Genomic DNA, 26,477 nt, shown 5'->3' with positions numbered 1-26,477 from the left:
CCCAGACTGGCCAGCCCGCAACTGAGCCCACACAATGGGGAACCAGGGAGGTTTCCCAAGACCAGGATGGTTCAGTACTGACAGCTTCCAAGGCACATCCTTCTCACTTGATCCTCACTGCTGTCCCCAGCAGGCATTGTCAGTGTTAGGGTTTCCAGTGGCCTCAAACGTCCATAGAAGGTGATAAGCGGGGTGAATGGATCAATCTAAGTTAACTGATATTTACTGAATATCTACTATGTGCCCAGATTTATGCTAGGCATTGCTAGGAGACAGAAGGGAAATATAATAAGTACTACTTGTATAGTGCTTTATAACCTGTAAAATGCTTTCATGCATTTTATTCATGAAAAAAATCATAATTTTATTTAATAAAGCACATCATTAAAACTCTGAAAGGTAGGCAGGTTAGGCATTGTTATTCCCACTTTGCAGATGAAGAGACGGAATGACTCCTCCAGTGTCCCCCAGATGGTAGCACCAGCTCAGATCTTCTGATTGGGGTCCAGTCTTTCTTCCATTGCTTTGCGATGCCACTTTACAGGACTGAGTGGAGATGAGAAAGAGAGCGGGGCAGGTGTCTCTCCCAGTCCCCCGCATGCTGTAGCCCGTGCACTGACTACGCGTCTGTCTCCCTCTCTCAGACTGTGATTCATGAGGGCACCAGGATACTGAATATATCCCCAGTGCCTTCCACATACAAATGACATACAAATGCCTGCTGAGTGAAGGAAAGCAAAAACAGAGCACTCGATGCTGTGGTTTGGGTGATGAGCACTGTAGAGGCTAAGAAGGAGGAGAGAAATAGGTGCTGGCCAGAGCGGTGGGGAAGACAGAACAGGTCACATTAAAGGATGAAAAGGCTCTCGGTGTCAGTGGGAAGAGGGCCCTGACCCCATCAGGAGGGAGGCCACATGATGGCTGAGTCTATGCATTCCTAGGACTTGTTCAGGCCACAGCCCAGTGCCTGGCACCCAGCAGGCGTGCAATTAAGGTGTGGCGAACATCTGAATAAGGCACAGTTTTGTCCTGGAAGCTAGAGGAGGTTTGGGGGCTCTTATGGCAGAAGATCAAGCCATCCAGCATCCTCAGGCTAAAATCATTCCTTTTGATTGGAGCGGTATTAGAAAGTGGTGCTTGAGGTGTCTAGGGTCCCCGAGATGGGAGGTCTCACAATCTGGCTCTATTATGACTAGCTATGAAATCTCAGGTGTATCACTTAACTATACATCATCAAGTCATCTAACAAATAAGTGAAATTACACTTGCAAAACGCTCAATAAAAGGTACCAATACTGTTATTATCAGTGTTGGAAGGTGCTTAAAACTTTCTGAGGAAAAGGTTGCGATCAGCAGCCTTGGCGGTACTCTCATTACCGGTGGAAAAGGAGAGCAGCCTCTTCCCTGCCTCAGCATCCCCCAAATGAAGTGATCAGGACCATGTGTTGCTTTAATGCAAACCTCTGACCCTGACCACCCTGCCAAGGCAGCTGGGACTTGGGATTCATACAATATGAAGATTCTAACAAGAAAGAAGGCACATCAGCCTTACAGGAGGCAATTTTATTCGAATTGGGAAGGAGCAGAGGGAGGACGGGAGGAGGGAGTGCAGACGGCCCCAGGGGGCAGGGGGGTAGGGACTCTGAGAACTCTGACACCTTGTGGGGTCAAGCCCTAGTGCCTGGCTCCAACCTCTCTATTTGTGGGAAAGAGCCAAGCAACCTCCTTTTCCATAGCCAGCTGGTCTGTAGACAAAATGCAGCAAAAATATGGTGACTTTTTGGCCTTCCCGGGCCCGAGGGCCTTTCATGCCTCCATGCCCTCACAAGTGCTGGCCCTCGTCTGGAGCGCGCTTCCTCCTGCCTGTCCTCGCGTGCCTTTCTGAGCGTCTGTGAGGGCCTGCCACAGATCACAGCCTCTGCGAGGCCCTTCCCGACTCCCTGAGGCAAAGCTGGTCATGGTGGCCTCTGAATGATTGCTTTTCACCCACTAGACAGCAAGATATGTGTCCCCCACTAGGCCATGAGCTTCTCTCAGGCAGGGACCTCATCTTATTAGACATTGTTTATTCCCAGTGTGCAGACCAGGCACAGTTTGCAGACAGGCAAAGAGGCCAATGTTGGATTGTGTAGGGAACTGAGGAATGAACTAGCACAATAAGGAGATGCAAACTGTTTTCTTGGGCAGAGCTAGCGGCCGTCCTGGCTGTGCCGGTTCACCAGCCCACAAATGCAGGGCATCTGCTGCATCCTGGGTGCCGGCAAGCAAAAGGTATCCGAAGTTAAGAGCCCACAGACTAGACGGAAAGGATAAAAGGAGGAAAAAGCCTCTCTATTAATGGGAAGTCCGTGCTAAGCACCCTTGGTTGGTGACAAAAGAAGAAAGTCCTTAGGGAAGGGGATTTCAGCTGGACTTCGAAGAATGGCAAAGCCATTCTAGTAGAGGAGAGGATGATGTTCCAGGCAGGAGCCTTGCACGAGGACTTGACTTATGTTTAAGCCAGTAGGATGAAAAGTTCTTCTACTGTTAACGGCCTCCAGAGAAGGAAATCCTCCAGCCTTCCTTGGAAGAATAATGTTTGCTGTCTCTAAGGAGGCTTCTGTTGCTGGGCCCCCATTCGGAGTGGATGTCACAAATACACAGATTAACATGCTCCAGTCTGATGGGGAGCTATGAGAAGCAAGTGCCACCCAAAACCGGCTGGTCGCTCTCTTACGTACGAGGATATAAAGCCCCTAACCGCTCCCTGGTGCAGGTCGTCACCGCCTGTCCCTCCTGGAACCGGTATCCCAGGACACACGCGGGGGGCCACGGGGTAAGTAGCAGCATTTAGCAGCTTTGGGGACAGGTGTGTCGGCCAGAACATTCCTGGCACCACATCTGAGTGGTCATGGGAGCAGTCCAGCTTGTACACACCTCAGACCACATGATTCCTGAGGACAGAGTCAAAATAGTCCTGGCCCCTGGACAGACCACGATTGGGTCAGTGCTACTTTTAGCACAACTGGCCAGGCTTGGGGCCAAGGACGGGAAGAAGAATCAAATGAGATCACGGCAAACCATCAAGCCACAGTGGTTGCTCTCTGCTCATTACTGGAGGGAACTCCCTGGAGTTGGAAGAGAAGGGCCCAGACAGTAGCTCTCTGGAAGTAGACAATCCTTCCTTGAAAAAGAAGGATCTACAGCTCATGAAAAGCAAGGGGAAAAAAAGAAAAAGAGGTACAGAACACACTAGATGACAGAGCCTTCTCAGGGACAGCTGGAGCCTCACACGACTGGGCAGTGCTGCCAGGGAGTAAAGGACCTTCAGAGATGGGATCGAGTCCTGACTCCCCCTTAACACTGTGTGACCCTGGCACACGCAAGTGACCTTTGTTTATGTCTTCCATCCTTAGATGGGAATAGCAAAACAGTGCCTACCTCTTGGACATGGGGATGATTTAACGAGACAGTGCAGGGTAAGCCTGTGTGCTCCATTGACTCGCTCTGTGCGATGCACTAAAGCCTCCAGGCATCATCTAGTTGAATAGTCAAGGATTCTAGAGAAGGGAATTATGGTATTTACACCAAGTAGGTGTCTCACGGCACTGTAGTTGCCACCAGGAAGTTCCTCTGAAATCTGACTTCAACTCTTTCCCATCTCTCTCTGATACCTCCCTACACAGCCCCATAACGCAACTCTCATCTGGACTAAACTGACGCTAAAAGCATCTTTCAATTGAAAGAGTGAGTTCTGCCCAGACATGGTTCAGAAGGAAGCTAAGCCAGTGCTGGTTCACAGGTCCCTGGACATTTCTTTCACACACGGCCCATTGGCAATTGTCCTTCCACCTCCTAGCCATGCAGATCTCACCACGAGGTGGGCCAGGTCACCAAGGGACATAGCAGATGGGAAGCCGCAGTCTGTCAGTGTCAACAGACACTGGTGGAGCGGGGCTTGGAGCCTGATTCAGACCAGTGAGCCTCCATTAGGTTTCCTGCCATCAGCAGCACAGCACCAGAGGCCACCACACGCTTTTCCCCTTCCTCTCCCTCTTGACGGCTGTGGGGCCACAGGCTGCTGCCAGTCACCACTCTGGGGTGGTTCCACTCTAGAAAGGCCAGAGACCCAGAGGAAGGCAGCCAGGATGGTGGGGAGCCCTAAAATGCCCACATTCCATCACATCTAAGAGGCCATCGATGGTGGGATGTACCCAATTTCAGAAATGTTAAAATGGGGGGGAAAAAGCCTTTTAGAATAAAGAGAAGCACAATAAGTCACCGAAGAAACTTCTCTTTCTGTAGTCATTGTCCTTGTTCAGGCTTTCCATTCTTTCATTTTTGTTCTCATTTTTATCCCTGCTCCCCTTAAAACCATGAATGCTCAGAAAAGTACAAAGAAAAGCAAACCCCATGTAACCACCCCCGGTCAAAAAATAGGATACTACCAGCACCCCACAAACCCCCTTCTGTCCCTCCCAAACGCTTCTCCAAAGATCTCCTGACTTTTACAGTAACCACTTTCTTGCTTTTCTTTACAGTTTTACTATCTGTGTTACATCCTAAACATGATGGCCCTGTTGACATCAGGTTTTTGAACCTGATGTAAATGGAATCATTCATCCACGCTGGTTCTGTTTTACTGTAATTGTTCATTTTAATCGCTGTGTAGTGTTCCACTGTGAAAATACACTGCTGTCCCATTCTTTACCTTCCTGCAATCTCAAAACTCTTCTCTTTCCCTCCGGTTTCTGTGTCAATCTATCCTTCACAATGCCAGCAAGATGGGTCCTTCTTAACCTCCCCCAATCCCCATCCCTGCTTAAGTGAAGCCCTCTTGGATGCCCCTTCTATGAGCTCTGAGCGCTTGCCCTGTCTAGGATTCTTCCTACTACAAGGGTGATCTGTGTAGTTAAACTACCTGTCATCCCAAGAGGCAGGCTGCAAGTGTTTTGAGAAAAGGAACCATGTCTTTCTTTTCAACCTGACTTCACTGGCACCAAGGAAATACGTGTGGCAGGTAGTAAGTGTTCAGTACGTATCTGTTGAATGAACAAACATGGGGTCTTTGGAGTAACTGATGCTTCTCACCATTTCCTGTGGGCATCTGCGGGTTAGAGGGGAGTGGGGAAAACATCAGTGATTGGGGCCCCCCAGGAGCTCCACCTAGAAGCAGGTTGCTCTACTTACTAATAATGCTGCTTTTTCAATTATTGTTGAACGTATATTTGGAGAGGATGTGGAAGAGAAAAAGGGGGTACTTAAGAGTCCATTAAGGCACACTGGTCACCTCTCTAAAGAAGACTTGGAGGCAGTACTGTTAGAAGTAGGTGAGAACATGGACTCTGGAGTCGGACTGCCCGGGTTTGAATCCTTGTGTTGTCTCTAACCAGCGTGAGACCTTGGGCAAATTACTTGGTTTCTTCTTCTGTAACATGGGAGAGATAATTCCACCTGCTTCAAGGTTGTTATAAGAATTAAATGAGTATATGTGCATATATGTATGTATATATATGTATATAGGTGTGTGTGTGTGTAGCTAAACTGATCAGTACCAGTAAATGACTTAATACGTGAAAGCTATTTAGAACAGTGCTTAGCATACTCTGTGAGTGTTTGCTAAATAAATAACAAATAAAATAAACCTGTGGCTTGACGCATGTGGCTGTGTCTCTGAAGAAGCCACAGGTTGTTTCCTGGCAGATGGCAGGAGCCTCCCAGCAGCCCCTTCTGTGAGCGTACAAATACTCTCATTTCTTCAAATGGGGTTTTTTTTTTTCCTGCCTGCCCCAACCCCTGTGTACTATGATGGAGACATTTTATCCTAACCTGGGTCTTAAGCTTCTTGGGGAATGCTGTGAGGCTGTAAATCTCCTGCAGCCATTTCTCAGGTGGACTCTCTTAGAGCTGCAGGCCCTCTGGAGTGTCCTGGGGCTCAGTGCAACCCAGGGGTCTCCTGCACACCTTCCCTTTTCAGCTCCTCCATCCAACCCTGCAGCTGACTTGCCTGTTGTCGACAAGGCTCAGTCTTGGATGGAGAAGCGTCAATCTTCCTCCTTCCCAGGGGAGTCACTGCCAGCGGGGCACACACCCTGGGACAGCGCTACACCAGGGGATGCCTCTGACGGTCAGCCATCACTCCTGGGGAGTTGGAGGGCAGCTTCTCTCTAGACCCCTACAGTGCAGGATGGGTAGGGAAAACCCTCACACCACAGGCAGGAGTCTGAGGGACATTTCTCTGGGACAAAGAGAGAAATGTAACCAAGAACCCAGCTGGCCTGACCTCCTGCCTCCTGGTAGCCTTACACTAAAGGCCTTCAGGCACAGATGCCTGAGCAGCGTCTGGAATGAAAACAGTCATGGCTGGGGTAAGGGGCCGCATTGTTCCCAAGCTTCAAGATGAGAATAAGGGGTGAAGAGGATTTGATGACAACAACCTGGAGCGAGGGCTCACTCCCTTTGGCCAATAAGAATCATAGTGGCATTGATGATTATCTAAGAGATAATTGTCATCCAAAATGACCCCTCCTTTTTCTCTTCCTACCCAATCCTGAATCCTAGCCATCTTCACAAGACCCAGCCCAAATGCCAGCTTCTCCAACCAAACCCTGTTAACCAACATCTCCATATTACACAGAGCTCTCAGGGTCCCTGTGTCCAGCTTCTCCCACAGGGCAGGAGCCCCTTTCAGCCAGCATACCCCAATAAGGTATAAGTGTGCAGACAGCGGTGTCCTCAGCCTGGGTGTGGCTTGCAGAGTCTGCAGCAGCAAGAGCTCCCTGGCTGGTCTCCAGGTGTAAGCAGCCTAGTGGGTTTGCTATCATTTTCTATGCATGCTGACATAAAAAGTGTCAGACAGTGGCCTGCAAGGCCACCATCGCTCAGTGCATAGCCCTTTGCTCTGATGGGTAGGAAGGCCTTTCTGTTGAACTCATGGCCACCCGCCAGGCGCTGTGTTTTCTAACTTATTATCAGTCCTATTCATCACAGGTAGCATTTCTATCTCCATTTTATAAAGAGGAAAGCAAGATCAGAGAAGTTCATTAACCTGTTCCAGATCACACAGTAAGTAAAATTACAGCTTGGACCAACTTCAAGCCTATCTGCCTCCAAAGTCCTTGCTCCGTGTGCTACCCCACGCTGCCATAAAGGAACAGGCTGCCCAAGCCTTCTTTTCTGCAGAAAAATATGCCCAGACCCCTCAGCCGCTCCTCACATGATATGCTTCCTGTTAATGTCTGTCACTGGAACAAACATCTCCCCATCCTGCCTGCCCCCTCTGAACATGATGTCAAAGAACCTTTTGCAACCTGATTCTACGGCCTGGACCCACTCTTCTGGCTCTTGAGCCCCTCGAGTGTCCGTGCTTGTATAATAGCACTTGATTACGTCATGGGTTGACCTTTCCTGGCTTACGTGTATCATTTATTTCCCCAGTTATATGATCAACCCCCTTAGTGCTGAAATCATGTCTCATACCTGAAATTTGGGTGTTTGTGAAGAGTTACATTATTTGGAACCTAGATCATGTTTTTTTTTCATAGACAGAAGTTATTCTAAAAACAGGCAGTTTTCCTGGCTAGTCCTAAAAGTCACTTTGGTGAAAGGTCTGTGTTCAAGTGGGGAGGGGTCCATGGGCTTCAGGAAGGACAGGCGGGAAACTGATCTCTGCTTTCAGGGTCAGAACCCGACTGGGGAAGACTCCATGATTGATGCATGTGAACCTTCAGCGTCTCCTTTTTGTGCCCTATTGACACGATGCCACAGTTCCTTTTCTCACAAGCCCCTGGGTTCTGTGTCACCCTATAGTCAGCATGCTGAATCTCAGGCCTCTGGCCCCCCCGACTTCAGGGTCAAATGCCCTGAAACTATGTTCACAATGATCTAAATAAGCTTTCATCAGATTCTTAAAAGATAGAGAGGCTTAGAGAGGTTGAGAGCAATTGCTAGAAACTTCTCCTCTGGCACCCCATTCTGGCTTGGCTCCTCAAAATGCTGTTAGAAAGTGTTTTAACCTTCATCTTCTACCACCAACAAGCACTGGCATTCTTCCTATTTTTTTTTTTTTTTTTTTTAAGATGGAGTCTTGCTCTGTCACCCAGGCTGGAATACAGTGGTGCGATCTCAGCTCACTGCAAGCTCCACCTCCCAGGTTCAAGCCATTCTCCTGCCTCAGCCTCTTGACTAGCTGGGACTACAGGCACCCAACACCACGCCCAGCTAATTTTTTGTATTTTTAGTAGAGATGGGGTTTCACCATGTTAGCCAGGATGGTCTTGATTTCCTGACCTTGTGATCTGCCTGCCTTGGCCTCCCAAAATGCTGGGATTACAGGCATGAGCCACCGTGCCTGGCCCCCATTCTTTTTTTCTTTTTTTAAATAAAAAACTCAGCTTTTTGGGGGGGAAATGTGGCGGGGAACAGCGTCTTACTCTGTTGTCCAGGCTGGAGTGCACTGGCACAATCAGGGCTCACTGCAGCCTTGACCTTCTGGGCTCAAATGAAACTCTTACCTCAGGCCCACGAATAGCTGGGACTACACGTGCCCACCACCATGCCTGGCTAGTTTTTTGTATTTTTGGTAGAGATGGGGTTTTGCCATGTTGCCCAGGCTGGTCTCGAACTCTTAGACTCAGGCTATCCACCCACCTCAGCCTCCCAAAGTGCTGGCATGATTACAGGTGTGAGCCACTGTACCCGGCCCTCTTTTCTTTTTTTCTTTTTTAAACAGAAGAGGTCTCGCTATGTTGCTCAGGCTGGTCTCGAACTCTTAGGCTCAAGTGATCCTCCTGCCTTGGCCTCCCAAAGTGCTGGGATTACCACTGTGCCTGGCCCCATTCTTCCCATGAAGCTGATCTTAGCTGAGTAGGAATAGAAAAGCAAGCTTTTGAACTAATTCATACTAAGCTGTGAATCAATGATGGCCTCACAGGCTTTCATAGTCATTGCTTTTTACAGGGATTAGATAGTTTAAAATGGGTCTCTAATAGTGGAATTTCATTAAAAAAATTAATCCTAAAAAAATATGTATGCAAGTGGAATTTCAGACAGTATGAGGAAGTTAAAGGAAAAAGTAGCAGACAAGATATTTTGGAACAAGAATGGGCCAGTCTCCCTAAGCCATTTTCTTGTTTTTTCAGGGGTTCTTGCTGTCCTCCACAGGTTCCCCAAAAGTTCTGCAGTTTCTTTCAGCATTTTCCAAGGCAAAGCCAATTATGGGAACTCCCAAGGTGAGACTGGAGGCATTTGTACCAGTAGCGGTGCCCGTATGGGGACAAAGAACCTTCATGCCCAGCTGCTTATTCTATTCTCACAACAACCTATGAGCTGGATATTGTGGCTCCTGTCTTATAGCAGAGGAAACGGACGCTTAACAAGGTCAAGCTCACCCCAGCTTGACAAGCTCGGTAGAGGGGGTGGTGAAACTCAACCCAGGTCCTGCTGCAGGTACCACGTCCTTTCCACAGGCTGTGTGGTTTCTAAGAAACACTGCCATTCCTATGTCAGGCGTGTGGATGGGTCCTGTAGATGGGCCTTTGACAGGGATACAGCTAGGTACAGTCAACCCCCAGTATCCGTGGTGGACTGTTTCCAGCACCGCTGGTGAATACCAAATTCATGGATGCTCAAGTCCCTGATATAACATGGTGTAGTATTTGCATATAACCTACAAACATCCTCCCGTATGCTTTAAAACATTTCCGGATTACTTACAATAACTAATACAATGTAAATGCTACATAAATAGCTGTTATACTGTGTCGTTTAGGGAATAATGACAAGAAGAAAGGTGATACATGTTCAGGACAGATACAACCATCCACTTAAAAATACATTGTCAATCCAAGGTTGGTTGAATCCAGGGACTCAGGACCCATAGACACAGAGGGCTGACTGTAATCCCTTCAAGACTTAACACGATGCTCTGTGCAGGGGAGGTAGCGAGGCATGCAAAGAATGTGGAGTGACCAAAGGCAACACCAAGGCACAGAGGCAACTGGCTGGGCTTCACCTCCACGTGCCCTCCTTGGCCCGGAGCCCTGTGCAGCGCACATGCTGTTCCTGGGGTGCAGCTGCTCTGCCTCCCCCCAGCGAGAATGAACCCTGCATATGAAGTTCTCAGGTTGGAGGAAGGATAGATGGGCATCTGACAGAGTCTAAGATAACAACAGGCACAGAATCATGCAGAGTATACCCGTCACGGCAGCAGGACTTATGAGCCAAGAAGCGAAAGCAACCCTAAAGTCCATCAAGTGATAAATGAAACAAAATGTGGTTCATCTGTACCATGGAATATCCTTCAACCACAACATGGAATGAAGTACTGATACACTGTGCTAAGTAAAAGAAGCTAGGCCTGAGAATCCCACAATTCCATTTATGTGAAATGTCCAGCATAGGCAAATGCATAGAGGCAGAAAGTAAATTTGTGGTTGCCAGGGGCTGGCAAGTGATGGCTAATGGGTACAGCCTTTCTTTTTGGGGTGATGAAAATATTCTGGAATTAGATGGTGGTGATGATTACACAACTCTGTAAATATACTAAAAGCCACTGAATTCCACAGTTTAAAAGGGCAAATTTTATGGTATGTGAATTATGTTTCTATTTAAAAAGTCACACAGAGAAGGCCCTGGGTGCTTTTTGTGAACTCAGCTTTTGTGACCACAGCAGAGTTCACAGGATGGCCCTGGAGCGAGCCCTTGGCTCCTTGTGGCTGAATGGAAGATGGGGTGGTGGATGGCAGAGTGCAGCTGGATGCCACGTCAGGCTTCTGAATGTGATGAATGGTGTGGGGGAGAGGTCAAAGGCAGCATCACTGCGAGGTCTGAAGACTGGGACTGGGCATGTAAAATCCCTACACCTCTCCCAGGACGGGGCTCCACGCCTCCACTGAGAGTTGGGATTCCTCTTTGCTTTACCTAGACTTTGCAATGGGAGCTGAGAGATGTCTGTGGTTTCTTGGGTCAATGTGGTGGGTAAGAGACTAGAGCCTCCAGTTGCATAGGTCAGGGTTCAAATCCTGTGCCACCTTTCATCCATGTGACCTTGAGAAAAGTTTTGCCTTCTTTGAGTGTCAGTTTTGTCACTGGTAAAATGAGGTGAATCGTATTACCTCCTCCTAGGGTGGTTGTGTGGGTTAAATGAGATGATGCGTTAAAGCGTTTAGTGCAGAACCTGGCACGCTGCAGTGGTTAATGCAGGAGCAGCTCTTCTGGCGGATGGCAGGGCCTGCTGGGGCCTGGTCTCCAGGATCTCCCGCACACAGAGCACATTCTGCAAAGCGGCTCATGTGCTTGGCTGGCAGCAGCACAGACAGATGCCATATTTTGGGATGGAAAGGAGCAGAATCACGTGGCAGGTCAGGAAGACTCCAGGATCTGGAGCAGAAGGGGCGGAGTAGAAGCTGGGGAGGAGGAACAGTGCCTACCTCTCCACCCTCCAAGAGAAGGACTGTCTGCCATGGGCTCTCAACCGACCTGAGTCTGCTATGGAATGATTGCTTCCAGCAGGAGTGTAGCCTCTTTCAGCCAAATGCAAGAGCAAGAAAATGTCACTGGATTCTTCAGGGACATAGAGGCGAACAGCTAATGGATGAGACCATCCCAATCTCACTGCAGCCTAACAGCAAAAAGGCTCTGGGATTTCACCTCCATCTCAGGAGCCTTCTATCATCTGAATACTTTTTTGTGGCTGAACAGTAGAAATGACAAGAAGCCCCAGACATAGGACAAAGGGAACCAAAGAATACAGACTTATACCCCAGGGAAAGAAGACAACAGAAACAACCAGTATTTACTACAGACATTCTCACAACCAATCCCTATTTAGCAAAGTTTCCGGATTAATTGATGGCATGTCCATTTCTTCTGTAAATCGTTAGAATTGTTCTCTGCAGCACTCTGAATGCTTGAGATGAGAAAGCTGTTTTGTAGAATGTCTGTTAGCTACACTATCTGCTTATCTGAAAGCTAGCAGTGCTCGTATCCAGACTGGTTTATGCCAGTTCTATGTTATTATTAATAAAGTATGTAAATTTCTGTAATTTAACAAACTCTTCTGTAAACCAATGAAATATGAGTACAAAAAGAGTCGCTGTTGATAAGTAGAAAGTTTTCAAAAGTCTTGAGGCCCAAATTTGCTTACAAATGCTGAATAGTTAGGATCAGATGAGACAAACATAAAGGATTGGAATACATAATAAAAATATGGAAAGATCTCGCGGACAGATTGGTTCCCAAATATCAAAGTTGTAATTCCACTTTCCATTGAGGTGGAATTTATAGATGTTACATTATAGGAGAGGTTTATGCAAGGAAGATGACTCACAATCAGAAAAAGACCTTAGTCCTGTATCAAAAGATTAGCAAATGAATGTATACGATAAGTCCATCTTTTAAATTAAAGTATCTCTTTGGAATGGTTGTTTCTTTTTTAAACTAAGTTTTTCAATCAACCACAGATTAGTTGTCCCAACTGCACTGGATGTGAGAACATCGATGGCATATTTAGGTCTGTCCTTACTTCTTACCCTTTCTGCTCTTCTTTCCCAAAGCTGAGCAGCTCCTATTGACCTGACACAGTGTCTCCCTAGAGTTGCATTTTTCAAGAATTACAGTCTCAGAGTTGTTCCTCAGAGCAACAGTGAAAACACCAAGAGGGGATGTAAAGCGCTCACGTAAGTTTGGGAGACGCTTCGAACCTTACCCCTCTTACAAATTCACCATGCCCCTTCGTCCTGTAAGAATAAACAGAATACACTATGGAGGCCAAGGTGGGCAGATCCCTTGAGGTTGAGTTCGAGACCAGCCTGGCCAACATGGTAAAACCCCACTTCTACTAAAAATATGAAAATTAGCCAAGCGTGGTAGTGGGTGCCTATAATCCCAGCTACCCGGGAAGCTGAGGCAGGAGAATCGCTTGAACCTGGGAGGTGGGGGTTGCAGTGAGCCGAGATCGTGCCATTGCACTCCAGCCTGGGCAACAGAGTGAGACTCTGTACCCTACCATGAAAAAAAAAAAAAAAAGTCTAAACTTTCTATAACTCAGATTGGCCCAAAGTTATTTCACCATGGAACCTCTTTTGGGGCGCGAGACCTCATAAATCCTGTAAAGCTTCATACCTTGGGAATCAATGCTGTAGGGCTCATAGAGGAATATAATGTATGATCCTTATTTTTGAGAAATTTATGACAGAGTCAGAGATACAAGAGAGGCACACACATCTACACAAAGAACGGGTAAGTCACAGTATTGTCAGTTACCCTTAGGGTCAATGAGAGTAAAATCAGTAGGTGTTATAGATGAAAACAACAAATCAGCCATCTACCTCTGATTAATATTCACAAATTTTGGGTCTTCAGCCTCCAAAACTTGCTCTTGGTCCATTGTTCTAAAAAATTCAAAGGGAACTTATTTCTTAAGTGCTATATGCTAGGCCTGGCTCTTTATATATGTTTTCTCATTGAATTTTCACAACCATGGGAAATAAGTATTATCTTCTTTTTTTTCCAAGAAATAGAATCAGGGTAATCACACTGCTGGTGGGAGAGCCTCAATTCATACCTCGATCTGTCTGGTTTCAAATCCTGTCTTCTTTCTACTGTGCCTAGTTATGAAGAGCCTGTATAGCCTCTTTCCTGAAGCAGCTGGGGTTTGGTGAGGGTGTGTCCACATGTGCATGGCTGTGTGGCCCAGGTGTGGCCTGCCAAGGACAGCTGGGTCTGCTTGTTTCCCTAAAGCAGCCTGGACTTCTCATTCTCTTTCTCCTCCTCAGTCCCAAAGTTCTGAGCTCTGACTTTAGAGGCCCAGTGGCCACTCCCCTTGCCTCTCTAGAGGCCACTGTGATGAACTGGGGGAGGACTCTGCCAATGTTAAGCATGTCATGAATGGCACCTGCACCTGTACACACTGCCAGGCCAGAGAAGGCAACAGGGGTGGGTGGCAAAGTGTGGGCAGAAAGCCCCTCCTCATGCCCTCCGGCAAGTCCTCTACCCCATCCCTGGTGCTTTCTGTAGAGCCAGCCTGGGTCCTGCCTTGCTCTGTGCTCAGCTACTACCTCCTCTCTTCACCTCCCCTTCCTCTGCCTTCCCAAGTCTGGGTGGAAGTGACCATGGAAAAACAGGACCCCGAGATCTGCAGGGAAGCTCACGAGGAAGGGGGTGAGAGGGCGGAGCATGAACTGAGGTCCCAGGTGAGAGGCCAGGCACGGCCAGGAGGGACAAAGATGGGTGACCCTCCAGTCTCAGGCTAATGACTCCCAGGGGTGAGCGGCAAGTGGGGAATGGAAGGTAGTGAAGGGGAAGGCCACAGATGGGGGGTGGGCGTCACTGAGCAGGTGCTGACCTGGACACCTGGGCTCCTGGGCTGGGGAATCTGCCTTGCAGCTTCCTCTCTCCTCTTGCCTTTTTCCCCCTTCAGAAGTGAGGTTGTAGGTATGTTCACAACAGTCTTCAAAAATGCATGGGGGTGGGAGGTGGGGAAGGATTTTTTAAGCAACTCAGTGTGCCAGGGTCCTGGCAATCTTTCATTACTTCATCAGTCTTCCTAAGAGGCGAGTGTGGCCAAGTTGCAGGGTAAAAGGTAACTGAGATTTGAACCCAGGTTCAGCTGCCTCAAAAGCCCATGAGCTTTCTAGCACACCTGTGACCCTGCATTGTACGTCACCCACCACAATGAGTGGAGCCAGAGTTAGCTCCACTAGCTGTTGGGAGAGGGTGGTGCTTTAATCTCGGTTGTGCCAGGTCAGCACACAGAAGATGCGTCCTTCCCTAGGGAGCCCCTCCTCCCACAGGTAGGCTGGGAGCTGTGGCATGGACACTGGACCCACAAGCCACTGAGTCCATCTGAGCCCCCTGGCTCTCGGGCAGTTTGGAAAACCAGAAAGGCAGGAGACCTGGGCATTCCCCCTGTGCACTCCAGCCACTGACTCAGAGCTGCTCCATAGAGACCTGAGGCTGGACCTGCTGCGGGGCCTCTGGCCTCATCACGTAGGCACAGGAGTCCCTCCAGCGTCCTCTCCTCACCTTAACTCCAGCATTCCAGCCCCTCCTCTCCAAATTAGCTTTCTCATCTGGAAACTGTAGGTCTTCAAACCAGTGAGTGCTTTCAAAATGTACTCACTCAGCAAACCACTGGGGCAGCCCCACACCCCCAGAGGCGAGGGGATACTTCTGGGGAGATGCCGAGCTCCGGCTCTCATCGCTTGCTAGGAGGTGATCCTTCCAGCCTCCTGGGCGCACAGGAAGGTCCAGCACTTCCAAATCAGAGCTCCCAAGACCCAGTCAGTCTTCTGCTGCCACTAAAGTCTGAGAACCACTGAGGCCTGGTCTCCATGGCTTCTGAAAGCTCTCCCATTTCAGATAAAGGGCTGCTGACGGACTCACTAGTTTCCATGGCCCATTTGATTTTTCTCCTCCCTGGAGAAGGATTTCCTCTTCCTCCTGTTTTTTCCCACAGTTCTCCAGCCAATGGATCCTCAGTCCCTTGGAATTTGTCTTGTACCTGTGTCTGTCTGTCTGTCCTGACATGCCAGGGCAGGAGCTCACAGATTAATGGAAGCCAGCCTGTGGTCACAGCACCTACCTCCCCACCCCAGAACACACACACACCAGCCTATACACACTCGGCACAGTCATTGGCCTTTATTTACGGCCACAGCCCTTGGAAGTGGTGTTAGGGGATTGCAATTATGAAGCCTTTCCTGACATTCCACCAAAGGCTTGTCTTTTGCAACTAACGCAGCACACAGACACACAGCAACCATCACACAGTGTGCACTGTATCAACACTCCACTGTAACCCAAGAGAGTGGGCCATTTTATAAAAGGAGCTGCTGAGGCTTATGAAATAAATAGTGCTGTGTCCTGGAACTGAGCTGTGACGTGAGGAGCCAGGATTCCAGCCTTGGCCCCCATCTCTACCACACAGCGCTTGGCTCACCCAGCGGGGAGGACTCAGGAGTCCTGGCAGAGTCAACACGTTCTCCCATGGGAGACGGGCACAGTGAGCGTGGCTGTGGCAGGGGGAGGGCTCTGGTCCAGAAACCACCCACTCCCCACGACGACCCTCTCTCTGTTCATGAAACAGTGTGACACATCTGCCCAGTACTTGACTCTTCGGCATGCGCTTGTCCCCATTACCCCATGTGTTGCCACATTTTTTCCAGACAGCAACAGTAGCAGGTACTAGAGATAGTCTCCCAGCTTTAGGTCCCACCTGAGCCCCCCGGCCTGGCCTCCAGATGTCATCCCTATCAGAGAGCGCTCCCTGAGGCCACGCCCTCTGTCTGTGGGTTTGGAGCCGACAGCAGAGTCTGGTACCCACGTGGTGGGTTATTCATACCCCATGCCGTGACTCCACACCCCCAGGACACACACACTCACCATGAGATGCTGGAAGAGCCAAGAACGCATTATATTGGTGGCATGCTTGGGCAAGACTCCTCGTTTGTTCTTGGACTTCTTATCCTCATTGTCCAGGAGGGAGGTGAGGTCAAGGTTAACCTTCAGGGCACGTGGAGAGAAAATCAGCATCAGCAGCCTGTGAGGCCAGCGGCTAGGGACCTGTTGCCATAGCGACGGCAGGCTCGGCTGCCAGCCCCTTTCCCGGCTCACTCCTAGGGCCCTGGGGAGGTCGCCTTTCCCTCTCACCCCATGCCAGCCCCTCAGAGAGTGGAGGTGAGGCTCAGGTGATGGGAGAAGGGAAGAAGGACAAGGAGGAAGAGATGGGGCAGGGGGAGAGGGAGGGAGAGAGTGAGAGAGAGAGAGAGAGAAAGACAGAGGAAACAGGGCCATGCAGAGAGAACAGTAGAAGATATGAATTTGCCATAAGCCGTCAAGTAGTTATCAGCATTTCTGTGGTACTTTACAGTTTGCAAAGCACTTTCCTATCCATCACCGTGGTTCATTCTCACAGCAGCCCTGTAGGTTGGCTAGGCTGTGTGCAGTTGCTATTAATCCCCCTTTTATCAATAAGAAGTCTGAGGCTCAGAGAGGTTAGGTGACTTATCCGAGATCCCAGAGTTAATGTCAGATCCCAGACTCTGACTTCCGATCTTTCTACTCTTCCTTTGTGTGTGCACTCTCTACCACTGAGGGACACAGCGGCTCAGTCTGCAGACAGGAATAGGAAGTGCAGGATCCTTTGATGTAACCCCAGGAGGGAGGCAGCAAAATCCCAGGAGTTGATAAAACCTTTCCAAGACCCAGCTTCTTATCTGTAAAGTAGGAGTAATGATACCTCTTAGAGGATGATGAGGATTCAATGAGTCACTCGTGTAAAGTGCCTGGCAGATAAGAAGCGATCACAGGTGCCCTAGCCCACACCATGCACATGTGCACACACCTACACACACTCACCTGTGTGTTCTGGATCTGGATGGCTCCCTGGGGGATTGCTTGGGTGACCACCTGACCCTGGGAGGTTACCATGGTAACCGGTTGGTATAAGGCTCCACCTGAGGAGACAACCAGTTTTGGGGTCCCCTGCCATGGGAGTGGGTAGGAGCAAGGGCAAGCAGGGTTCCCAGTTCACTTGGCACTCACGTGTAAAGACCCTCTACTTTGGAGCCCTTGGGTAGCGAGCTATGGCTCTTCTGCTTTATGGGTGGCTGGGGGATGGTGTCTACAGCCTAGGGCAGAGCCTTTGGTGGGAGGTGCTTCAGGGAAGGGACAACAGCCTTACTTGGTCCTCTCAGGGGCTCATGAGATTTTGACCCAGATTTGTTCTAAACCATCACAATTGGGTCTTGGTGCTAACTGTCTACAAACTTACAGAAAACTTTAGTCAAGAAACTGAGCTGGGAGCCCCTCCCTCGGTGGGGGACAACCCCCACCCCCCACCCCTGGAACCGCCTCGGGACCACCCTTTCTCCTCCCGGGGAATTCCCACAATCCCCCTTCCCGGTCTTTGCACTGACCTGACACGACTTGTGAGTTGACGGTTGTCATGGCGATGTTGCCCTGCTGGAGCGCTGAGGCTGGGACCACAATTCCCTGGGGGTTATTGGAGACTCCAGACATGGAATTGGGGGAATTCTGCAGGAGGTCCTGGCAGTGAGGGAGGCGTGGTTTGTGACAATGTCACTGAGAGCTTAGACCCTACAGCCCCAGAGTCCTCTTCTGTCTTTTCCCCTTCCTGCCTGCCCCCTCCCTCCTTGTAGCTCCTCCCCAGACCCAGGTCCAGAAGGCAATTCTCATGGTTTCCTAGAAAGAGTGAATAAGAGGGCTCAATTAAAAAAAAAAAAAAAAAACCCAAAAGAGTCACCCTTTTAACCATTCCATTGCCCTGAAAACCTAAGGCACAAATTATCTGATAACCCATGGTCTCCTCCTTGGCTATACTTAGAAATCTCCAGTAACGATGCTTGGGTTCCAATCTCAGAGTCTCATTTAATTGGTTAGGAGTGTGTCCTAGGCTCTGGATTTTTTTTTCTTGATCAGATCCATCACATTCAATGGGCTCTGGGTTATTAAAAGCTCCCCAGGTGATTCCACTGCGCAGCCGGGACTGAGAAACTGGCTTCACCTGGTCGGCACCTGCTCCTCCTTCAGCCACGCTTGTCTCCTGATGCTTTCCCATCCCCCGGCTCCTCTCCACACACCCTCCATCACAGGCCCATCACACTAGGCTGCACACACAGAGCAGCCTCCAGTTCTCACCTTTGTATCCTTAGCACCTAGCCCAGGAGACTAAAATCCATGTTAAGAAAGCAAGTGAAAGCTGCCCTAGCCTTCCCATAAGCTGTCTCCTAAGGGTGTCTCATATGAACCTCAGCCACCTATGGCATATGACATCGATTCTGTTCTCTTCCTCAGGATCCCCACAGGATTCCACTGGAAACAGATTCCCCTCTCCCCACACTGCCAACCAGCACGGAACCCTTGCCACGTTTCTTTGCATTAGCCCAGGCAGCTAAGACATGTTTTCCTGGCCCTCTGCTCCCCTCACCATTCCCAGTTAACAGCTGGGTAAAGAAGTCCTTGGACTTGCTGTGGAGCCCTCCCTGCCTTCTAGGGAGCCTGCGTTGGGAGGCTGGGTGCTTGGAGAGAATTTGTGAGGAAGGAATAGGATGTGGGAGAGGTTAGGGGCTCTAGGTTTGGAGAAGACAAAAAAGGCAGCGAGTGAAGTGTGGGAGCCTCAGGAGGCTGGCCTGGGTCTCTTAGCTCCTCCTAGCCATGGTTCCTCATCTGAAGACGGGCGTGAACCAGTTAACAGGTTCAATGGCCATTTAGGTGACATTCCCATGCTCAAATGCTGGAATCATAAGGCGTGAACTGCAAGGATCTAGAGACAGGTAAATGGTCAAGGAAATAGACAAAATGGGGGAAAAAAGGAGGTCCCCAGCTTCCCAGTTTTTGTTTTAGGACTTGAAGAAGCTTAGGTCTCCAGCCTCCAGAGCAAGTCTAGGGTTTTGAGCCCAGAAATCTGTGTTTGGAGGAAACCTCGAGCCAGTGACTGCCTACCTGTAGCAAGAGACAAAGGCAAAGTGTTGCAGCCCTGGGGGACAGCCATGGCGAATCTCCTCCCAGACCCTGACGACACAGAAACTGGCAGAGCCTGTCAGGAAGTGGAAGTCGGCACTGATTTATACATCTCACTCGATTCAGCTGATTAAATCCCCCTTGGCGTCTCCTCCAGAGCTGCCTTTTTTACTCTCCCGGGTTGTCTCTGGCCCAAGAGCTGGAGGAGTATTGCCTATAAATAAGCAGCGCCAGGAGGAGAGGAGCCAAGCACGCCCTCCTCCCACCCACCTGCCGCACGGGCCTCCTGGTCTGGCTTCTCTGGGTGGGTGGGGCGATGGAGGCCTTGCTTCTATTCTGAGCTCACCTCTGCTGCTGTGACCTTGGGGAACAGAGGGAGCAGCTCTTGCCTTGGCTTCCCCTTCCTGGGGCCCCGTGGGAGCCTCCTAGCCCGTGAGGTTTATACTTTGAGCAGAGCTCTTGGCCTTCCGTTCCTGCAGCTGCAGTCTAAAATGGAGTCTGCCATGCAGAAGCCTAGAAACTGGAAGAGCCCCTCAAAGCCACACATTTCCCCTCCCTGAAGTACAAATAAGGTTTAGAGATGCCCGGGACTTCCCAAGGCCACACAGCTGGTTAGCAGCCAGAGGACTAGAACACAGCTCTCCTTCACCCACAAATGCCCCCTACACAGGTTCTGGACTGCAAATGCTCCTTGAATCCTGCAGGTTAACCAATCATCACTGCAGGCAAGGTGAACAGATAAAAACAACGAAAACCCGGAAGTCCAGAAGCAGCGCGGGCACTGGAGGAAAGGCAATCACGTCACCACCCCTCCGCGGGCCTCATCTCCTTATGTATACAGTGCATGTGACACCTGGACCCTCAAGGCCTGAGTTTTCAGTGATGAGACTGCTGTTTGAGTTCTCCTTGTTCCAACATCCCAGCCTACCATTCTCATGGTATGTAAACCAGGGCTGATAATATATTTGAAGCTGAAGCAAACTCAGAAGGTAAATTTACTTTTTAAAAAATTTTTTTTGAGACAGGGTAGAGAGTCTTGCTATGTTGCCCAGGCTTGTCTCAAACTTCTGGGGTCATGTAATCCTCCCAGCTGAGCCTCCTGAGTCATTGGGATGACAGGCGTGAGCCACCACACCAGGCTTGAAGGTGAATTTAATGGGAGAGTGGGTACCTCCACGCCATTCACCTTAAAACCAGTGGAAGTGACTTCTCAATAATCCCTTGTTTGGAATCATCCATGCTAGCATGTGCCTCTTTTGGTAGGGATATTTGAGAATTTCAAACATAAAAAGTTATCCCAGACTTTCTTCATCCCCAAAAAAAGTACCCAACAAGGTTAGAAAAATACAAGCAAAGTCAGTAAAATAAATACAAGATGTGCCCCTTGGGATTCAACCAACACACATTGTTCCCTAGCCAAAGGCAGAGGGTGAGCCACCACCTGGATGCTTCGTCTGCTTACTCAGACCCTGGCTGCTTCTCCACCTTGTGGCTTGGATTCCCTCCATGCCAATTTACCCAGTTTGGGTAACTAAAGGCAATTTACACATTGGATCAGAGCCTTCTCTTTCCTACCCTTCTCTCCCTTCTCTGGGTCTTTGGCTGGTAGGTGCTGAGAGGCAGCCAGAGTCTATCAGTGAAGGAATAAAATAAAAACCTTCAGAGACAGAGTCCAAGGGCAGGGCTAGGACTGGCAACGTCTTAGGTGGGGCAGGGAAAAGGAAGCAAAATTTTGGCATCCCGGAGGTCTGGGGAAATGATATTCATCCCTTACGTCTGTAAACATGAGCTGCTCCACAAACCAGCCTTGAGCGTGCTTTTTTTTTTTTTTTTTTTTTTTTTTTGGACACAGATTCTCAGGGCCACTGGATCAGACCCTCATCCATCTAGTAATCTATATTTTTAAAAACCTCCTTGTGATGGTCCCAAAGATCAGATGGGTCTGAAAAAGACCACTTACCATACACACTGAGTATTAGAGAGCATTCTTCCCCCACGCTATTCCATTTTAATGTCACCATCACCCCATAGGATCAGCAGGACAGACTGTCCTATTTGCCTGAAGAGAGACTGAGGCCCAGAGAGAATGGAAGTGACTTCCCAGAGTCAAATAACTGTGCCTCCAGCCTAAGGCCTCTGGCTCTGAGTGCAGGACGAGTGCTCACACAGAGAGGATATGTGCTTCGGGGTCAGACAGGCTCCAATGCAAGCACAGTGCCTGGCACATTTAGCCATCCAATAATTTATTTCCCACTTCCCTTGGCTAAGGTCACTCAACTAGGGAGTGGCACAGTTGGGATTTAAAAACCTGTCCTAGAAGCCCTCAAGCCACTTGAGTTCTTTACTTAGCAATGGAAGGAGTTCAGCTGGGGTTGCGCACGCAGGCAGAGTTGTGTAAACCTTGTTACATGCTTCCCTGTCTGATGTTCCCGGGCAATGGCCGAGTTCCAGGATCCTAAGCGTTGTCTCTGACTAGCCCCACAACTCCACTTGGCTGCGATTTCCAGTTGAGGCTTAGTCTCTAGCACCATAGAATGGAGACAAGGGGCTCTGACTCTCTTTTCTGAGGAAGGAACTTCCAGAGCAGCAGTGGAAACCCCGTAGGGAGCACATGTTGGCTAAGTACACAGTATTGTTAGCTTTTTGACAGCTTCCCCTCGGGGTTCATCAGACTCCAAACCCAGGTAGATGCCACTGTGTCTAGAAGCAAACAGAGTTGCTCCCCTCTAGGCTCCTTAGCACCCAGATGGAGGTGAGAGGAGCGTTTGGTACAGTTCTAGTTATGTTTTTCAGCACCCAGAGCCTCCCATCCCTGCTGGAATTGTCCAGGAACCTGGGGATGAGAGCTGGTTACTCAGCCCAAGAACTCTGTTTGTTTTGTTCTGCTAGGAACACAGCCGTGGTGTCCCCAAGCCTCTGGGAACTGCCTGAAGCCCGGGAATCAGATGAAAACCAACACGCTGGGCTCCACGGGCACCCCCGGAAGCGGCCCTACTCTTGTTCCTTGTGCTCTGTGGATTGAAACTCAGAAGCAAAGAGCCTCTCAGGAGGGGCAAAGCAAGGCAGGGCTTTGGGTTTGGAATGGCAGAGTTTGGAATGGCAGAGAACTGGTGCCTCCTGAGCACCATCCTCTGGGCAGCTGCAACACCCTGGAGCTGCGGCCGCCACTCATTCTTTACAGACCTCAGTGGTTATCGGGGGAGTTTTACTCCAAATTGCATTCGGAACAGCAGAAAGATGACTTGTTCCAAAGGAAGGCCTTACTAAGAAATGATGAGAGGCTGTGGAATGACTTTTGGAAGCGGGGGGTGCAGGGGCCCAGAATGGACAGTGGTCTGACGTCAGCCCAGGAAGAGCTGTCGGTTTCTGTGGGCCACTGTGCTTCACTGTCAATAGGGAAAGGGCTTGAGCTGCCCTGGGAGACTCAAGGAAGACTTCATTTCCACTCAAGGAAGGAATTCCTGGAAGAAACCAGAATGGGACAAATACTTGAAGGAGTGAAGGAAATAAATGACAGAAAAGTTTCTGTTTAAGCTGTTTTGAAATAGATGGAATTTTTATCTTACTTGGATACCTGTGAGACAAGGGAATGAACTGGGTGGCCTGGCAAAGATCCTTCCAGCTGAGGACTGTAAAAGAGCCAATGCCATTTCCTAAGGATTGTGTGGGAGGGTGGGTAAGGGTGAGGCGGTGGCGGGAGTGGGGTGCCCCGTGGAGCCAGACCCAGCCACTTGCCATCCTCCCCCTGGCCACTAGGGGTCTCCGCTGATCCACCGGCTCAGACCACACTCACCAAAGCCTCCCAGAAGGCCCGCGCTGGCGGCTCCCCTGCCGGGGCTGGTGGCGGGTGGAGGTCGGTTCTGAATGTCTCCCTTCTGCTAGAAAGCTTGTCCTGACCTCCCCAGGGCACAGCCACAAGCCGTCCTCTGGACTCTTCAAAGCCTCCCATCTGCCTTACATACTGGACACCACAGAATGGTTCTCTGTTACGCAGGCGTCGTCTTTCCCTAGCTTGGCTGCAGGCTTCTTGAGGGAAAGAGGGGTCTTTCTCTGAATTCCCGGAACTGCTTAGCACAATGTTAATTAACTGCATGGTAGATGCTAGATACATGTGTGGCCTGACTTTGGCCTAAGGCTGTGGGTGTATTCCTGTTGGGGGTGTGTGTGTGTGTGTGCCTGCGCAAATGTGCCTTAGGAGGGTGTCCCTGTCCCCAGACACCCCTTCCCGGCAGCATCCCCATTCTGGCAGAGCCAGGGCCCTGTTTTAGACCAAGAAAAGCCAGATTCCCAAACTCGGGAAAGCCGAGCACATGTAAACAAGCCGCCTAATCCTGTTCTTGTTCCACTCCTGTTGGGGGCCTTGGTCTCAAGGGAAAGGCAGTTCTGGCCTGTGGGGACAAGCAGCAGCTGCTGCTCTTAAGGAACATTCCTTCTCAGGCGGGAGAAGTGCTCAGGTTTCACTAGCCTGGCGGCAAGGGCCGCCCTCTGGTCTCCGGGCTCCACGGCTGCCGGGCTGGGGGTGAGGAACCCACAGAAGAGACAACTTTAATGCCTGTGACCGGCAGTGTGGCTCGTTTTATGCCGCTTCAGTCTAGAGATGCCCCCGTCCATCTAAGTAGTAATCTGTCCAGAGCAGATCATCCCCCTACCCCAGCTCCATCCAGTCTTCTCCGGGGTCCTGTCCTCAGGATGCTTAGCCACTGGGCAGAACCTCTAGGGTCCTGGCTGAGGTGATGGCCCCCTATCCCCTTGGCCCCCTGCCAATCTGGAAAATCCAAAATTCCTTAGAGGTCAATAGGCAAGTGCCACCCTTCCCAGGTAGGGATGTATTGATTAGCCCCCTTCCTATTCTGCGGGGGAGGCACAGAGCTGCAGCGTCGCATCCGGCTGCGGGGCCTAGCATCTCAGAATGGCCACAACTTTGTCCTTCTCATTTTCCTACTTCCAGTCTACCAGCAAATCCAAATTCTTGCTTCCTAGCAATTGGCTGCTTCCTCTGTAGTCCCTAACCCCCTGACCAATAGCTAGGTAGGGTCATCCCTCCCCACCCAGGTCCCAAGACCCCTGATTCTTCTCCCCATGTGTCACAAAAACATATCCCCATGTAGCAAGAAGAACATCGGCTCTGGAGTGGCCCATCCCGGACTCCACCACTTGCTAGGGGTATGACTTTGAGCCAGGCTCTTCACTTCTCTCAGATTCTCTTTCCTTGGATGTAAAATGGAGAAAATCATGTGTACCTTGCAGCCTGTCATGGAGAGTAAATTAGATAATCTGTGGAAAGCACCTAGAACACACCATGTTTGAGACAGAGGGGAGCTTAATAAATGTTCACTGGCTCCGCTCCTTCTGCCAGCTCTTCTTGGACCAATACAAGATGTGGCTACTCAGTGGACTTGTCTCCAGCCCTGACCCTGTCGCCTACATTCTCCACTACCTTTAAAGTCTTTAGCAGTTGGCCACCGCTATCAACCCCAGTACAGAACTCCCACATGTTTGACTTCAAGGTACTCCATCATTACACTTGGAGACCTGGGACTGTGTCACATCCATTTTTATATCCCCAGAACTCAGCAGGCTCCAGAGGTGCCTGAATGGATGCAGGATGCGTGAATGAATGAGCGCCCTCCACCCCATCTCTTCTCTAGGGATTCTGATTGGCTGTCTTTGTTTCTTGCCTTCTTCCAGACTTCTTGCTACACTGGAAACACTCACCTTTATAAAGGCTGCCAAATAGGCTACCAACTCTCGCCAAGCCAGCCTGAAATGCCACCTCCCCCAGGAAGCCCTCCCAAGGCCAATGAATCTGTAACTTCTCCAAAAATAATGGGCAAAATCCTCCTGTTGGCCTCTCTACTCTGTACTGAGGTTTGTTTATCCTATTGTGGAGCAGGAACAAAGTGGCCATGAAGGTGTGAGGGCTGAGTCTGGGACTTGGTCCCTCTCTGAGAAAGGATGAAGGGTGCTGGGTAGAGACTGGGGCAACCTCAAGCCACACGTGTGGATCGCCCAATCCAGAATCCCTGCTTGCAGCTCCTCTCCCTATCTCTTCGGCTGCTCCTTTCCTCTATACTCTTGACCCTGAGCATTTCAAGGCTGATGTGATTTATCTAGATCCTCATTGTGACTCATGGCTGTCTCCCCCTGAGACTGGGAGCTCTTCTTGGACAAGGGCTCGTGTCTGTTCTTACAGAACCTAGCACAGTGCACACAGTGAGTGCCCCCCAAATGCTTGGTGATTGAATGAGAACCATGATTCAATCCAATTTGCCTGGAATCGAGCTGAGGCTTAAATCTCCACAGAGAAAAAAGGATGAATTTCAGGTCAAACTAATACTTGAGTGAGGCGGGAGTTAAGGTCTCTCTGGTGGAATAGTTCTGTTTGCGCCCTCTAGGAAGGACAGGAGAACCCAGAGTCAGGTCTAGAACCAGTCTCCTTACAGAGGATGCTGCCCCGACAAGAAGCCTGGGCTCTGAGGAGTAGGAAGCCTGGGTGTCACTGGGTGCCTGCAGCACAGGATGGGTTCCTAGGGAGGGGAAAATCTAGCTGTGGCCCAGGTCTTTGAAAGTCTGCTTTAGTCTCCTGCTTGGTAGGACAGTCTCCCTTACTTCCCACCTCCACTCCGACCAGCAGAGAAGACTCACACAGAGAAATAGAAGGCCAAGCAGGAAAACACTCAACCCATCCATCTAGATGAAGGACACAGCATAGCATCTGGGAGTGGGGGTACCAAGTTGAAAACAAAAATGTCTCCCGCTTTGCAACACAAGGCTGGATGATTAGCACACAGGGAAAACCATGAGCCAGCAGTTTGCAACAAAGCTGGCAGGCGGCTGGAATGTTGATCCAGAGGATCATGTTCCAGAGGGGAGATACCCCTCCCCAGGCCAGGCTGGTGCTCAGTGAGGCTATTTCAGGCCAGGGGGATTAAGGGTGAACCATGACGAATGCATGTGCCCGCATGTGCGCGCGCACACACACACACACACACACACAAGCTCCTTTTCTCTCTCCT

At 49.9% G+C, this 26,477-nt stretch overlaps 2 protein-coding genes across 8 annotated transcripts in view; one reads left to right on the top strand and one right to left on the bottom strand.

Moving 5' to 3' along the window:
- HEPACAM (hepatic and glial cell adhesion molecule) overlaps window positions 1-26,477 on the top strand; it is a 543,784-nt gene that overhangs the window by 18,683 nt on the left and 498,624 nt on the right. The window lies entirely within an intron of this gene.
- PKNOX2 (PBX/knotted 1 homeobox 2) overlaps window positions 1-26,477 on the bottom strand; it is a 329,979-nt gene that overhangs the window by 4,593 nt on the left and 298,909 nt on the right. For all 7 annotated transcript variants that reach the window (XM_050755704.1, XM_050755705.1, XM_050755701.1 and 4 more), the window contains 3 exons: window positions 17,898-18,027; window positions 17,338-17,435; window positions 16,363-16,482 (listed from right to left, as the gene is read on the bottom strand). In XM_050755704.1, coding sequence (XP_050611661.1) covers window positions 16,363-16,482; window positions 17,338-17,435; window positions 17,898-18,027 — 348 coding nt within the window. The remainder of the gene's footprint in view (window positions 1-16,362; window positions 16,483-17,337; window positions 17,436-17,897; window positions 18,028-26,477) is intronic.

Source organism: Macaca thibetana, chromosome 14, assembly GCF_024542745.1.
Source record: "Macaca thibetana thibetana isolate TM-01 chromosome 14, ASM2454274v1, whole genome shotgun sequence".
Classification (NCBI taxonomy): Eukaryota; Metazoa; Chordata; class Mammalia; order Primates; family Cercopithecidae; genus Macaca; species Macaca thibetana.
This window is presented reverse-complemented; position numbering and strand designations above follow the sequence as displayed.